The following is a 16,345-nucleotide window of genomic DNA, read 5'->3' as shown; positions in this document are numbered from 1 at the left end:
CCTCCTCAACTGAGAGATGAATTTCTCTGTCCCATCGCCCACCCAGACAACCCGGAGTAGAAGATTGGAAGAACAGGATCCTTCCCTTGCAGGTAGCCCCTGCCATGCTGTGCTTCTTGAAAAATCTCCAGGGAACGTCCTGCAGTGATCTGCAGCTGTGAGCAGCCCTCACCCACGCAGCACCCTCTCAACAGCAGGACCCTCCCCTGCCAGCGGTTGCTCTTTCTCCAAAGCTTCTCCCCACATGCCCATGGGGGTCTCCCTGGGCAGGCTGAGAGCTGACCCTGGCAGCCGGCAGAGTCCCTGCCCCGGCACACAGACCCATGGGGTGCAGGGACCCTGCTCAAGGACAGCCCTGGGCACCCCTGCCTGCACACCCTGGCTTCACGGCTATTCACATTTCATAACAAGACCCCTCCTCCCCCTCCGCCTCCTTACAGATCCCATAAGCTGTGGCTGTGCCAGCTTTAGGAGATGCCTCCAGGAACTCCACCTGCATTGCCCTGCACCCAGAGGCTTACCGTGCCAAGGGCTGCAAGGATTTCTCCTCCAGTGAGCTCTCAGTCATCCTCCCAATCCTGACACCTTTAAGCTCTCTCTCTGCCTCGCTCATCTCCCTGAGACACCCAGGCAGTGCCCTCAGACCTGCTGCGCTTGGCAGAGGAGCTGCTCCTGGGCAGAGCTGTCTCGCTGAGGCGCTGCCCGCTTGCCATGAGCTCCCTCCATCCCAGGAGCCCAGCCCAGCTCAGACGCAGAGCACCAGCCCAAGGAGTTTTAATGACCCCTCTGGTGGGACTGATGCTGAGTCCACGAACCTCAGACACTGAGAGGAAGCTGAAAAAACCTCTCAAGAAGTCAAAGTCAGGTTCAAACTCCAAAGTTTCTTGGAGTGTTAATGGGTCCCACTGAGGGACACCACTGAGATGTTGTCCCCAGGGTCCAGTTAGAGCAGAAACTGGAGGCAGTGATGACAGGTCGAGAAAAGCAAGGTGAAGGTGGCTCTGATGCTGAGTAACCCTGGATGTGTTTCATTAGTGCAAAGGGCCAAGGCCTGACCCCATCGCCCAAAGGGCCAAGGCCTGACCCCCAGCCCCCAGGAAGGGAGATCCTGTCCCTCACTCCTTCCTCAGGGCTCTTCCTGGCACAGTGCGGTGTGGAGATGTGCAATGCCAAGGCCAGCACTATGGTACGACACCTCCCAGGCTCTGAAGTATGGACGAGGAGGCAATGAGACCCCAGTGCTGGAAGGATAACTTGACTCCTCGTAGGCATCAGTGGCAGAGACAACAGCCATAGCCCAAGACATGAAGAGGTTGACTCTGTTAGGGGCCTTTCAGCTTTGCTGCATCCCTGTGTCATCTCTACCACAGGCTGTCCTACGGTGCCCCATCACCTCTGCCTCTTTCCCTGCAGGCTGCAGTCATCCACCCGGCTGCCCCACCTTGCTGCCACCTTCCTTTGCTGAGGTCTCTCCATCCTCCCTGGCTCTTCCCCGAAACACAAAGCCTTGGGCTGATCCAGACTCTTTCTGGGTGGCGTGTTGCACCACAGCACTGCCCTTGGAATGACATTTCTTTCTCCTGGTGTCCAGTCTGCACCTCCCCAGCTGCATGTTGGGGCATTATTTCTTTCTCATGCTGTTTTCCACTACAAAGGAAAGCTCCACCGGCTCCACCAGCAGCCCTCAAGCACACTCAGGCTACTCCTGTACTGTCCTCAGTCTCTGCACCACTGAGCCCAGGGCCCTCAGCCTCTCGAGTCCTGCCGGCCACGTTATTCCTGATACAGGCCAGGATGCTATTGTCCTTCTCAGCCACGCTGGGCATGCTGCTGGCTCACATCCAGCCAGCTGTCAACTGACACCCCCCACGTCCTTTTTTGCCAGGCAGCTCTCCAGACACTCTTCCCCCAGCCTGTATCGCTGCATGGGGTTGTTGTGACCCAGGTGCGGGACCTGGCACTTGGCCTTGAGGAGCCTCATACCATTAGCCTCGGCCCATCGGTACAGCCTGCCCAGATCTGCCTCTGGAGCCATCCTACCCTCAAGCAGGTCGACAATCCCACCCAACCTGGTGTCGTCTGCACACTTACTGAGGGTGCACTCAATCCCCTCGTCCAAATCATTGATAAAGACATTAAAGAGAACTGGCCCGATACCGAGCCCTGGGGAACACCACTTGTGACCAGCTGCCAACTGGATTGAATTCCATTCACCACCACTCGTTGGGCCTGGCCATCGCCCTGGTTTTTACCCAGCAAAGCGTACACCTGTCCAAGCCATGGGCAGCCAGTTTCTCCAGGAGAATGCTGTGGGAAACAGTGTCAAAGGCTTTACTAGCCTCCAGGGAAACAACATCCACAGCCTTTCCTTCATCCACCAAGCGGATCACCCTGACATAGAAGGAGATCAGGTTTGTCAGGCAGGACCTGCCTTTCATGAACCCATGCTGACTGGGCCTGATCACCTGGTTGTCCTTCATGTGCCACATAATGGCACTCAGCATGATCTGTTCCATGGCCTTCCCAGGCACTGAGGTCAGACTGACAGGCCTGTAGTTCCCCAAATCTTCCTTCCGTCCTTTCTTGTGGATGGGCATCACATTTTCTAACCTCCAGTCAACTGGGACCTCCACGGTTCACCAGGACTGCTGGTAAATGATGGAAAGTGGCTCGGTGAGTACTTCTGCCAGCTCCTTCAGTACCCTCGCGTGGAGGCCACCTAGCCCCATAGACTTGTGTATGTCTAGCTGTTGGAGCAGGTCCCTCACCATCTCCCTTTGGATTATGGCGGCTTCATTCTGCTCCCTGCCCCTGTCTACAAGCTCAGGGGTCTGGGTACTCAGGGAACAACCCACTCTACTACTAAAGAAGGAGTCAAAGGCGGCACTAAGTACCTCAGCCTTTTCCTCATCCTTTGTCACTATGTTACTGCCTTCATCGGATAAAGGATGGAGATTCTCCCGAGTCCTCCTTTTGTTACTAGTGTGTTTATAGGAACTTTTCTTATTGTTCTTAACATCCAAATTCAGCTTAAGTTCTCGTTGGGCTTTGGCCCTGCTAATTTTCTCCCTACATAGCCTTACAACATCCTTGTAGCCTTCCTGAGTGGCCTTCTTCCAAAGACCATAAACTCTCCTTTTTTCCCTGTGTTGTAACCGTATCTCTCTGTTCAGCCAGGCTGTCTTTTTTCCCTGATGTCTCATTTTACAGCACATGGGGACAGCCTGCTCCTGCACTTTTAAGACTTTCGTCTTGAAAAATGTCCAGCCTTCCTGGACTCCTTTGCCCTTCAGGACTGCCTGCCAAGTGGCTCTGTCAAGCAGCCTCCTGGAAAGACCAAAGTCTGCCCTCTGGAAGTCCATGGTGGCAGTTCTGCTGACCACCCTCCTTGCTCCTCTGAGAATTGAAAATAATTTCATGGTCACTATGCCCAAGATGGCCTCCAGCTGTCACATCCCCCGCAAGTCTTTCTCCAGTTACAAACAACAGGTCCAGCAGGGCTCTTTCCCTTGTCAGCTCCCTCACCAGCTGTGTCAGGAAGCTCTCCGCAACACACTCCAGGAACTTCCTAGGCTGTTCCCTCTCAGCCGTATTGTGCTCCCAGCTGATATCGGGTAGGTTGAAGTCTCCCACCAGGGCAAGGGCCAGCGATCATGAGATTTCTCCCAGCTGCTTGTACGGTATTTCATCCACCTCTGCATCCTGGTTGGGCAGTGTATAACAGACTCCCACCATGATATCTGTCTTATTGGCCCTCCCCCTGATTCTCACCCATAAACACTCAACCCTATTGTCACCATCATTAAGCTCCTGACATTCCTAACACTCCCTCACATACAAAGCCACCCCACCTCCTCTCCTTCCTTGCCTGTCCCTTCTGAAGAGTCTGTAGCCATCTAATGCAGCACTCTGGTTGTGCGACTCATCCCACCACGTTTCTGTGATGGCGACTACATCATAGTTTTCCTGCTGCACAATGGCTTCCAGCTCCTCCTGTTTGTTGCCCATGCTGCGTGCATTAGTGTAGACGTGTTATGTTTTCAGAAAACCCATAACAATTTCTTGTCATTTGGACAACTATTCTATCACCCAGTGACCCCTCCCCACACAGAAAGGGGAATCAGGGAAAGCAAGGAAACATGAGGGTTGAAATATAAATAGATTTAATAGGATAAGACTAAATAATTAACAATAATGTTAAAGCACCAGTATTAATCCCAATACTAATATAAGATGTACAAGAATTATACTCAGCCAATTCTATCAGTAGGAAGCTGTGCACTCCCAGCAGGGGAGAGTAAATGTTGGACACTGCAAAAGCAACGGCTTCAGGAGGGAGGGAAGGGCTCAGGGGTCCGGCACCAGGGCAAGGACTTTCTCTAGACCACAGCCATCAAGGGAGAGAGAAACGACGCAGCAAACTTTCTCATTTGTATCGAATGTGACGTTCATGGTATGAAATAATCCTGTTGGCCAGCCTGGGTCAAATGCCCAGGCCTCGCTCCTCCTCGTACCTGCACCTGCCAAGGCTTGAAAACACCGAGGCCTTGAATCCCACGTAGCTTAGCTGGCTATAAAGCAAATATTTTCACGAATTCAGACACTAGAATCTTCTAAGAGTGACGTTTTCCCAGACATTAGAAGATAAATTAGTCCTGTGTTGCTCAACCCAGGACAAGAAGCACTTCAGCTGGGCTACTGGTCCTGCCACCTTTTTGCTGGAAGAAGGCTTGACTTCTACCTGACCATTCCCAGGCGCAGCCATAGTTTCTAAGCCATCAAAGACCCTTGCCTCTCTGCTGCTGGATTCATCCCCTTTCCCCTTCAAATCTAGTTTAAAGCCCATTTGATGAGCCCTGCCAACTCCTGTGCAAGGATACTTTTCCCCTTTGGAGACAGGCGTACCCCATCTGTCTCGAGCAGGCCTGGTGTCGTGTAAACCATCCCGTGATCAAAAAAAAACAAAGTCCTGCCACTGGCACCAGGCTCAGAGCCAAGTATTGATCTTCCAGCTCTTCCTGTTGCTTTCCTCATCCTTCCCTGTGACTGGGAGGACCGAGGAGAACATGACTTGCAGTCCTGACCCTTTAACCAGTCATCCCAAGGCCCAGAAGTCTCTCTTGATCGCACTTGTGTTTCTTGTTAACAGATCACCTCTGCCGGTCTGAAAAATTAGTAGTGGGTAATAATCTGAGGGTCTTACCAGGGAGGGAAGTTTTCTTTTTATATCTTTAACCTGGGCCCCAGGGAGGCAGCAGACTTCCCTGAGAAGTGGGTCAGTTCTGCATATTGGGCCTTCCGTTCCCTTCCTTGTAGGGAGTCACCTACAACAATGACCGGTCTTTTTTCCTTAACTGAAGATGTTTTGATGGGAGGTGTAGTCTGATTTAACTTTGGTGACACCTCTGTGGACACTGAATTATCTTCCTCGTCATGATTGAGTTCCCCTTGCAGAGCCTCATACTTATCTTTAAGGGTACCTGGGAAGGTGGGGGAGTTAGTGGGGAGACACGCCTGCTTCGCTGGGCAGAAACATGTTCCTACAGCCCCCTCTCCTCTAAGTTACCTTGTTTGGCTAGGCAGAGAGAGGACAGGGAATTGTCTGTCCACCATGTGGACTTGTGTACGTTCAGGTTCCTCAGGTGGCGGAATGCTCGGTGTTAATCTGCCTTTGACCCCGATCTGTGCATTCTTGGCTCCAGACCTGGAATCCAGTTCCTGTCTGTCATTGAGTCCAGTCTGGGCCCTCCCCAGTGCCTGACAGTGACATCATCCTGGGAGCTTGATACAGTTTTCTATATATTGTATCTATTTCATTATTTCCTTTTTATTTTATTACAAGTATTTCATTAAAGTAGATTAGTTCCTTCTAAACTCATAAATCTCTTTCTTTCCTTCCTCTCCTCAGAGTGAGAGCTGGGGGAGAGCATCTGTCGTCCGTCATTGGCCAACTCGGCCTAAACCAGGGCAATACGGAAACACACTTCAGTGCTGCATATGCATTTGGGCTAAAAACCCCCACTGGGCTAGTTTTTCAGAGACAGTTTCAGAGTGGCAAAGCAGATTCAGCACATAAATGCTTATTTTTGCTGGGGTAGAGTTGATTTTCTTCACAGTAGCTGGTATGGGGCTGTGTTTTGGATTTGTGCTGGAAACAGCGTTGATAAGACAGGGATGTTTCCACTATTGCTGAGCAGGGCTTACACAGCACCATAGCCTTTTCTGCTCCTCACAGCACCCCACCAGCAAGTAGGCTGGGAGTGCACGAGAAGTTGGGAGGGGACACAGCTGGGACAGTGGACCCCGATCAAAGGGATATCCCGTACCACGTAGCATCATGCTCAACCATATAAATCTGGGGGAAGAAGAAGGAAGGGAGGGATGTTTGGAGTTACGGCATTTTGTCTTCCCAAGTAATCATTATGTGGTATGGAGCCCTGCCTTCCTGGAGGTGGCCGAACACCTGCCTGCCAATGGGAAGTACTGAATTTATTCCTTGTTTTGCTTCGCTTAAGTGTGCGGCTTTTGCTTTACCAATTAAATTGCTTGATCTCAGCCCCGGAGATTGCTCACTTTTACCCTTCTGATTCTCTCTCCCATCCCACTGGTGGGAAGTGAGTGAGTGACTGTGTAGTGCTTAGTTGCCGGCTGGTGTTAAACCACAACAAACAGAAACTCCACCATTCTCTGGGACCCCATTCCGGTGCTGGACTGTCCTCCTGGTGACCTTTTTATCTTTTATTTTTATGTCAGGTTAGTCAAGAATTACACAACTCAGAGCAAGACATCATAGCAGGGGGAGATGCTTTGAAGCCCTTCATATCTTTGAACACTTTTAAGGTGATTCCATGCAGGGATGCTGTAGAAGATAGCCCATGGGGTCTTGCAAGCGATTTCTCAAACGTGAGGCTGGTCGTCTCTTCACCACTTGTCTCACTTTCTGGGCATCAATGGCTACTGACCATGCTTTGACTATTTCCCTTTAACATTATTTGGTCAGGCACAGCTTGAAGTAGCTGTTTGAATTAAACCACTCAGAGGCGCTGAAGATGCTTTAGAGTACAAAGATATCAAGGTGGGACACGACATAGGAGGAATGCCTCAGGACACCTTTCCCCTTCTTGAGGAGGATGAAAGCCAGGCCGGACACATGGTTTTGTTTCAGCAGGTATGAGATGCCTTTCTTCAGGCAACCATGTACCCCAGTGGGACTTCTTTGGGACTATTTGAGAGGATTTTACGTACTCTGTAGTACCACTTTGTCCGTAGGAGTCTCTTCAAGGCAATTCTCACTTCCTTATTCCTCAGGCTATAGATGACAGGGTTAAACACTGGGGTAAAAATTGTGTAAAACAGGGCAAGGTATTTGTCGGTGTCTACGGAATCCCTTGACCGTTGCTTTAAGTAGACGACTGTGGCCGAGCCATAGAAGAGTGTCACCACCGCGAGGTGTGAGGAACAGGTGGAAAAGGCTTTGTGTCTGCCCAGAACTGAAGGTATTTTCAGAATTGCCCTGATAATTTTAATGTAAGAAATAACTATTAAGGAGAAGGGAAAGATTGCAAATACCAGGATGATGGTGTACAGTGTCACTTGGTTCCAGAATGTGTCTGCACAGGCCAGCTCCAGCAGAGGGGGGACATCACAAAAAAAGCGATGAAGGTCATGGGATGCACAGAGGGCAAAGTGAACACCTGGTAGGTCTGTCCTACTTGCACTGGTACGACAGCCACCCACGACCCCACCACCGGTCTGATGCAGAGACCCCTCCTCATGATGAGGGGGTAGTGCAGGGGGTCACAGATGGCTATGTAGCCATGACAGCCAGAAGGCGGCACTTGATGCTGCCCAGCAACACCAGGAAATACAGCTGGGCAGCATAGCCAAGGAAGGAGCTCCTGCCATCCTCCAGCAGGAAAACCACCAGCATTTTTGGCAGAGTGACTGATGTGTAGCAGATCTCCAGGAAGGACAAGTTCCTCGGGAAGAAATACATGGGGCTGTGGAGGCTTGAGTCCACCACTGTGATGAGTGCAATCAGGCTGTTCTCTGTGAGGACCATGAGGTAGATGACCAGGAATGCTGTGAAGCACAAGCCCTGCAGGCTGGAGTGGTCAGAAAATCCCAGAAGAATGAATCCAGATCCACCGGTGTGATTCTCCAGGCCTTTTCTTTGGGGCATTTTTCCTGCACAGAGCAATTCAAACAACAGGCTCTCAGAGGATGCTGGTGGCCTGTCCACCATCACACACACTTCAAGCCTAGAGAAAGACTACAAACATCAGCATACACGCCATTGCAGGATTAGGAGAGCTCGACCAAGATAGGCATGAATGTTTGGAAATCTAACGTGGGTCGCTTGCGGAGGGGAGGTTTGTAAAGAGAGAGACCAGAGTCCTTGAGCCTGAATGACTGGGGGTTTTATTGTCATATGGGTAAAAGAAACTTGACTTTCTCTTTTAGAGGTGATTTTATTAAATAGAGTACCTATTGAAAGATGAGAGAAAAGGAAGAAAAGAGACAAATACTAGTGCCTTTAAGGACAGCCTTACTTACGTTCCTTGTTCAGATCTCATAAGAGGTGCATTTAATGTAAGAACATTAAGAAGGAATAGGGTTAAAAGGGGGGAAGGAAGAAAAAGGGGAAGACAAAGCAAGGCAAGGCTAGGCAAGGAGAGGCAAACAAACCAAAGCAAGGCAAGGTATGACTTGATTCTTAGACCTTAGTGAGAGAGATTAATCCCAGCTCTCCTCACATGGGAGAGCTCATCCCCTGACACTGCATCCACACACAAAGATCTGGGAGACTATCTTAGATCTGAATCATCAGTTTTTGCCTAGTGAAGGGTGAATCCCATCAGAAGTAACACAGGCTTCTCTCTGCCAAAGAATCCAGTGACACTGATGCATCCATGGCACATTTAAACAAGACAGAGAAGCAGCAGGTTATGCTTAAATTACCAGTTTTCAGGGTGCTAAAAGACATTTTTGTGCAAGCAAGAAAACTGCTTTATGCAGGTTTCAATCATACGGAGAAGAAAGTGATTAAAAGCGTGTGATATCCCCATGACACCCAATTTTCCCGCACAGGTCAGGCATCTATAACTTTTGAATAAGTCCCGAATCATTCAGCGTTCCCAAACCTGCTGCTCTGTCGCTTGGATTTCTGACAGCTTACAAATGCAGCCGAGGGCCCATTCGCTCTGATCCCAACCCTGCAAGCCCTCACAGAAGCAGAGCAGTGCTCTTGCTGCCTGGGGAGCTCAGCCCTCCCTTCACATTGCCCCCCTTCCCAGAGCAGAAGGGCTTCTTGCTGGGCACACCTGAAGGGTGTCAGCTACAATCAAGCAGCACCACAACAGCAGGTGGCTTCTTATGGAGAAGGGACTCAGCTGAGAGATGTTTAAGAACCTCAGTTTGAGGTGGGGTCAAGTGGTCATTGCATGAGGAATATGCCATTTGCAGCCTGGATATCTAGGTAACTCAGCTCTTGTCAGGGTCAATGGAGAAACAAGGAACACAGTATATGAGAACTGAAAAACAGTTCATCTGACCCAAGGGTCTGACTTGGGTGACACACAGTGGTGCCTCCAGCCTCCAGATCATGAGGAAGCGAAAGGCGACTGCTCAGGCCTTGAGACAGCACTGACAAGGTGATACCAGCTTGTCTGTCCATCCCAGTTGTGCTCCCACTATGCTCAAGTTTGTTTCTTTTGTGACAAACTTACTATGGTAATCATTGCCTGATAGGATGATACAGATTTCATTACACACGTGCTGTTGGGTTAAGATAAGTGTTAGGTCAGGGTTAGTTAAGGTTCATGTTCAGGCTTAAATTAGAGCTAGAGTTCATGTGGTTTAGGGTTAGATTTCAAATAGGTTGGGGTTTGGTTAGGGTTAGGGTAAGGGTAAGGTTGGGGTGCGGGTTACAGTTAGAGTTGAGGGTTATGACCTGGGGTTGGGGTAGAGCTAGGGTCAGGCAGTGATTAGGGTTAGGATTAAGATAAGGTCAGGGTTATGTTCAGAGCAGGGTTAGGTTATGGTTCGGGCAGGGTGGGGTTAGGGTTAGACACCTGCTGGACAGTGTGCATCTTGCTGTGCTCCCCTTCCAGTGCGTGCCACGGTCATTAAAATCCCCAATAAGACCTGGCAATTCTTTGGGTTTCTTGAATAAGCCTTTCTCCGCTTCCTTATACTGATTGCGGGTGCTTTGTCTCCCACCAGGGTGGCACACTAAGAGGCCTCTCCTCTGATCCTCACCCACAAAGGACTCACCCAACCTCTTGCACATCCCATAGAGGAGCTCCATAAGAAAAGACAGCAGGAAAAGATGAAGAGTTCACCAATCCCAGTTTCAGCATTGAGCCAGCCAAAACTCAGGGGAAGTCTTGTAGGAGCAACCTTCTGTAAATCCACCCCCATCATACTCGTCTCCCTCCCCTTTTATGTTTGCCGAATTAGCACGGCCCACCCCACTTGTTATGGGGCAGTTCCATCTCAGACGTCTCCCCCTCCCGGCTGATGTGTAGCATCATTTGGGTGGGGAGAGAACTATAGTCATACATGTTTAGCATGATCTCTATAATCTTCATTAGCATATGCAGGGTGTGCGCTTTCATATGTATTTCATGGATAATGAAGCAAAGGTCACGTCTCAGACACAATGGCCTTGAGAACTGAGAACTAGCAAGCTCACCACACGAGTGGCAGAGCTATCTTGTCTTCACAAGACGGTTCTCCCACACTTTCCGGTGCCAGAACTGTGAGCCTTATCAGTTCTTTGAAGGCCAGGCCTGCATTATTTATTTCCTTGCGAGTGTTGGAGGCCTTCCATTGAAGGCTTGGAGGGCATTCTGCCCCTTAGCAGGGAATTTACAGTCCGTCTCTTACAACTAGCAGCCGGAGCTTTCCCAGCACTCCTCGCCATTTCTTCCACCAGTATCAAAACTCTGTGGTAGTACATGGGACTCCAGCTCCTCGGCTCTGTGCCCCAGGCTGAGGGTGTTGGTGCACTTTTGGTGCACTGCATCACTTTGGCTGGAGCAGTGGGGCCACGCTCAGCCTTGTCACTAAGTACCAAGTCCCCAAGCCCCAGTATGTGCAATGCTTTGCTTGAGACCAGAGACATGCTGGAGTGGACGAAGGGCAGCAATGTGAAAGCACCAAAAGTGAAAATCCTGTTCACCCAGAGGCCAGAAAAGCAGGTCTGGGCTCCGTAGCCCTGCCAGGAAAAGGCTTTGCTGCTCCCAAAGGGCTGTGCTGGAGGGGAAGTTGATCTCCAGGAGGACAAGGTGCTGCTGAAAATGTCCTTGGGTGTGGAGATGCTGTGATCGAGGAGCACTGTGACAATCAGTTGCCTCTTCCTTGGTTATATCACCGAGGGGCTCAGCAAAGGATTGTTGGAAGAAGACCCAGCAGAGTCTGGGAGCAGCCAAATGAGTTGAGCCCTCAGTGTGATGGGCTTCTTGTTCATGACCTGCTCTGCATCAACTGGGTGGAGATGGGTCAGACTGGGCCTCACTGCAGTGGTGGGTTTCGGTTGCTGATCGACAGAGACCAAACCTGCCTGGGCTGCCACATAGGCTTGCCCAAAGGAACCAAATCTGCAATGCTCTCTGGGGTCTCTGTCATGCACCTGCTCTGATCAGGAATGGCTTTCCCGTAGGTGCTCTGCTGTCCCTGCCAGCAACCTGCAGTTGTTCTGGGGGGCGCTGGCATCTCAGGTGGCACAACAAGCCGTATATGGCCACTGAGGAGCTGTCCTGAATTAGGTTGAGCAACGGGGGAAGGTCCATGAGACACCTGCCACTACAGTCAGCAGAGATCTAGGAAATACAGCTGGTGGAGAAGAGAAAGAGAGGGACTTAGCTGCATTTGGTCAGATGACTACCTCTGTAGGTGCTGTGGATGTAAGGAATATTGAAGGTTTTATCTGTCCAAAATGTAACATCTACTTTCATTTCCATCTACCAAAGAAATTCCTCACCAGGCTCCATGATGTTGCCCCCAGATGCTGCCTTGTGTCTCAGCATTGCTGCATTAGGGCTTGCAGTCACCTGCACATATCCTGGGCAAACTCTGGTGTCACCTCAAATGTCACCAGGTGTTCCCACCTGAACAACTCCCTCACTCTCCATCAATTAGCAAGGGAGTGGACACAAACAGCTCACTTGCAGGTGCTCATCTTGTGCACACCTGAACTGAGGCAAGAAGAATCCCACCTCCTGTGGGTTTGTAGCAGGCATGGGAGGGAGCTGAGTCCCCTTCTGGCCCCAGGGCTACAGAGCCGGGATGAGATGCCTTGATTGACTCAGCTGAATTCCTTCCCTCAGCAGGAGGGATAAATGCGATTACTCCCTATCCCTGTCTGGGTGTCCTGACAAATGATGGGATGAGAAAATATGATTCTTGAGACTCAATGTTTTCCTGATACATGAAATGACAGCGCAGGAAGGAAGAGCCTCTCCCCAGCTTAGTGATTGCTTCATCCTGTTTCCCAGCAGGTTCCCTGGAGCCCCATAGACACCTGGAGGGAGCCCCGAGGGGGCAGAGAAGGGCTGCCTTGGGCTGGTCCTCTGTGCCTGAGCTGGGCTGGGCTCCTGGCATGGAGGGAGCTCGTGGCAAGCGGGCAGCACTGCAGAGAGACAGCTCTGCCCAGGAGCAGGGCTGCGGGCGCTGCCTGCGGGCACCAAAGGGGAGTGAGGCAGAGCAAGGTTAAAGGCAGTCAGCAGCGGGAGGGTGCTGAGAGTTCGCTGGCGGTGGATTCTTCCCAGCCCTTGACACGGTAAGTCTCAAGCTGCAGGGAAGTAAAGATGCAGTTCCTGGAGGGACCTCCTAGAGCTGGTTCCTCCCTCGTAGGATCTGTCAGAGTAACTCTCACAGTTTCCATAGCATAGAGGAGGAGGACGTGCTCCTGAGCAGGGATTCTCTGCTGCACTGTCAGAGGGAGAGGGCATGACGGCTGCCTTTCTTCCAGGGACATCTGCAGGGTGTAAAGCCGGCTGTGCAGCCAGGGGTGCCCAGGGCTGTCCTTCCGAGCTGGGTCCCTGCACCCAGGGGCTGTGTGCTGGGGCAGGGACATATCTCCTGCCAGGGTCAGCTCTCGTCCAGCGCAGGGACCTCTCCATGAAGATTCTGAAGGGAAAAGCTGCGGGTGGAAGGAGCAACTGCTGTCAGGGAAGGGTCCTACTGCATTCAAGAGGGTGCTGCATGGGTCAGGGCTGCCGACCGCTCCAGATCACCCCCAGAACACTGGCAGAGGCAGCATTTATAGAGGAAGCCCAGGGCAGGTCTACCTTAAAGATGAAGACCTTTCCATTGTCTGTGCTACAGCTTTCTCTGAAGGGAAAAGGGAAAGAAGCTGTCTAGTTTTAATAAATCACTAAACTCTTACACTAAAGGATCAGCAGATCTGCCAGAAACCGCACAAAGTGCCTTCGCCCACCCCTCTCCCTACACACAGCACCAGCAGCACCTTTGCTTCCAGCATCGGGCTTTCTCTCATCTCCTCCTTAGGAGCCACAAAGAGGGAGGTGCCCCTGGGCAGTGCCCAGCTGCCAGGAGGGGTCTGCAGGGCAGAGCTGAGCCCCCAGCGCGTGGGATGGGCTCTGGGAGCAGGGACAGGGAGGAGACGTGGGCACAGAGCAGCAGCTCCTGGCAGGGGCAGCTCCAGGCAGCAGAGAGCCACTCCACCCGGCTGCATCCCTCTCTGCTCCGCTGCACAGGGAAAGAGAAAGTAGATGGGAGAAACCGACTTTGAAACTGGACCCTTCCCCAAACAGTAACAATAGTCCATTTTCTTCTTCAAGGACATTGTCAGGGGGACCATTGTCCAATGGAGAGAGGTGTAAGCACAGGAGACCTGGGTGGTGCCCAGCAGGTCACTGGTGTGCAGAGCAGCTCTCCTGACTCTGCACTAGGGCACAGAGAGCACTTTTGTCCCTCAGGGCTCAGCAGTGTTCAGGCGAAAGGCAATGGGAAAGAGAAGGATTTCTGCCCCTGCAAGGAAAGTGCCTCAGTAGCACAAAGCTGATCTCACAAAAAGGAGCCGAATTAAATTATACCAAAGGAAGAGAAGTCCCTTTGGGGAGATCTTTTCGAAAACAGAATGAGGTGGGGTCAAAGAAGTCTGCCTTAACTTGCCAAGGTCTTTCCCTCTTTCAACAGTCCCCCATGCCCAGAGTGAACAAATGTCCAACAGCAGCTCCATCACCCAGTTCCTCCTCCTGGCATTGGCAGACACACGGGAGCTGCAGCTCTTGCACTTCGGGCTCTTCCTGGGCATCTACTTGGCTGCCCTCCTGGCCAACGGCCTCATCATCGGCGCTATAGCCTGTGACCACCACCTCCACACCCCCATGTACTTCTTCCTCCTCAACCTCGCCCTCCTTGACCTGGGCTCCATCTCCACCACTGTCCCCAAATCTATGGCCAATTCCTTCTGGGACACCAGGGCCATCTCCTATGCAGGATGTGCCGCACAGGTCTTTTTCTTTGTTTTCTGTGCTGCAACAGAGGTTTATCTTCTCACTGTCATGTCCTATGACCGCTACGTTGCCATCTGCAAACCCCTGCACTACGGGACCCTCCTGGGCAGCAGAGCTTGTGTCCACATGGCAGCAGCTGCCTGGGGCACTGGGTTTCTCAATGCTCTCCTGCACACGGCCAGTACATTTTCCCTACCCCTCTGCCAGGGCAATGCTGTGGGCCAGTTCTTCTGTGAAATCCCCCAGATCCTCAAGCTCTCCTGCTCAGATGCCTACCTCAGGGAACTTGGGCTTCTTATATTAAGTGCTTTGTTAGTTTTTGGATGTTTTGTTTTCATTGTCCTGTCCTACGTGCAGATCTTCAGGGTCGTGCTGAGGATCCCCTCTGAGCAGGGACGGCACAAAGCCTTTTCCACGTGCCTCCCTCACCTGGCCGTGGTCTCCCTCTTTATCAGTACTGGCATATTTTCTCACCTGAAGCCCCCCTCCATCTCCTCCCCATCGCTGGATCTGGTGATGGCAGTGCTGTACTCAGTGGTACCTCCAGCAGTGAACCCCCTCATCTACAGCATGAGGAACCAGGAGCTCAAGGAGTCCATTAGGAAAGTCATTTATTGGATGTTTGTCAATGTTGATAAATTTTCCATCACTGTCCACAAATGACATCTACGGTATCCCAATGCAGGCCTGTACTCTGTTTATTGTTTTTTCTTCTTTTTTTGTGTGTTTTTTTTTTATTTGCTAGCATTTCCTGTAGTGTTGTTTATGGTTATTACATTCCTAAATAATTGTTTGTATTTAGCTCATTCTCCTGAGACATGAGCCCATCTCCCTCTGTCACCTGAAACCTGTATAAATGTTTTTCTAGCGCAATTTGAAAGCTGACTCTTTTGTAGCCTCTCTCTAATACAGTGACATCTTCCCTGTGCAGTTCCTCAAGTTTTGGCTGTTCTTCCAAAGCTGATGTCAACAACAGGCCCCGATATTTCACCCCAAAAGGGCCCGAGTAAAAAGCTCTTTGTCACAGTGGAAGCTGTTAGAGAATAAGGGTTGGACTTAGGACTCATCTGTTGTTGTCTCTTGACGGTGGAGATGGTGAATGGTCACTGAGATACTGTCATAGTGCACTGTCCCAGCGTGTGACAGGGCAGAGGACATACTCCAGGAGAAGGATCTGGAGCTGCCTGGAGAGCCTGCGAGATAGGCATGGACTGTGTGCGCCTTGGGTGGTCAGTGACTGGAGCCTCACAAGGTGAGGGATTGCCCAAAGTGGAGGCACCCAAAGGGAAAGCACTAAATCCAGGTACCTGCAAGGAAAGAAGATGGACACAGCCAACCCGACACAAACCAACTCCAAAAGGCACCAGCACCTTTACAGCCACCCCACCAAGAGCAGCACTTACACGACCATGAGCAACACAACTGGCCCCATCCTTTCCCCACTCTGTGGCTGATCTGATGGGAAGGTTGCATGAGTGGTCCATACATTCCCAGCCCTGCGTCTCTCCATTGCCCCGTGTCCTCCTCCTCCTCCTTCCAAGCCCACTTTGAATTGACCGGCAAAGCATGTACATACAGTCATACCAAAACCACACAAACAACAGTGAGCCCACTCACACAGCAAATAGCCAGGAGCAGAGTTGAGTAAATGGTGTGGTTTAACCCCAGTCAGCAGCTAAGCACCACACAGTCGCCCACTCACTCCCCCACAGTACAATGAGGGAGAAGATCAGAAAGGTAAAAGTGAGACAACGCATGGGTTGAGATAAAGACAGTTTGACAGGTAAAGCAAATGCTGTGCGTGCAAGCAAAGGAAAATAAGGAATTCATCCCCTGCTTCCCATTGGCAGCCAGATATT

The 16,345-nt window shown here is 51.1% G+C and overlaps 1 protein-coding gene and 1 pseudogene across 1 annotated transcript; one reads left to right on the top strand and one right to left on the bottom strand.

Moving 5' to 3' along the window:
* Window positions 1–7,185: 7,185 nt before the first annotated feature.
* On the bottom strand, window positions 7,186–8,182 carry LOC128901393 (olfactory receptor 10AG1-like; annotated as a pseudogene).
* Window positions 8,183–14,174: 5,992 nt separating this feature from the next.
* LOC128901392 (olfactory receptor 14A16-like) lies at window positions 14,175–15,149 on the top strand. The gene has a single exon (XM_054183351.1). The coding sequence runs from the start codon at window positions 14,190–14,192 to the stop codon at window positions 15,147–15,149; it is 960 nt and encodes a 319-aa protein (XP_054039326.1). The 5' UTR covers window positions 14,175–14,189.
* The last annotated feature ends 1,196 nt before the right edge of the window (window positions 15,150–16,345 follow it).

This window comes from Rissa tridactyla, chromosome 25 (assembly GCF_028500815.1).
Source record: "Rissa tridactyla isolate bRisTri1 chromosome 25, bRisTri1.patW.cur.20221130, whole genome shotgun sequence".
NCBI lineage: Eukaryota > Metazoa > Chordata > Aves > Charadriiformes > Laridae > Rissa > Rissa tridactyla.
This window is presented reverse-complemented; position numbering and strand designations above follow the sequence as displayed.

What these genes read in the sequence shown, in the direction of transcription:
- LOC128901392 (XM_054183351.1), top strand. Translation starts at nt 14,190, where the DNA reads ATGTCCAACAGCAGCTCCATCACCCAGTTCCTCCTCCTGGCATTGGCA.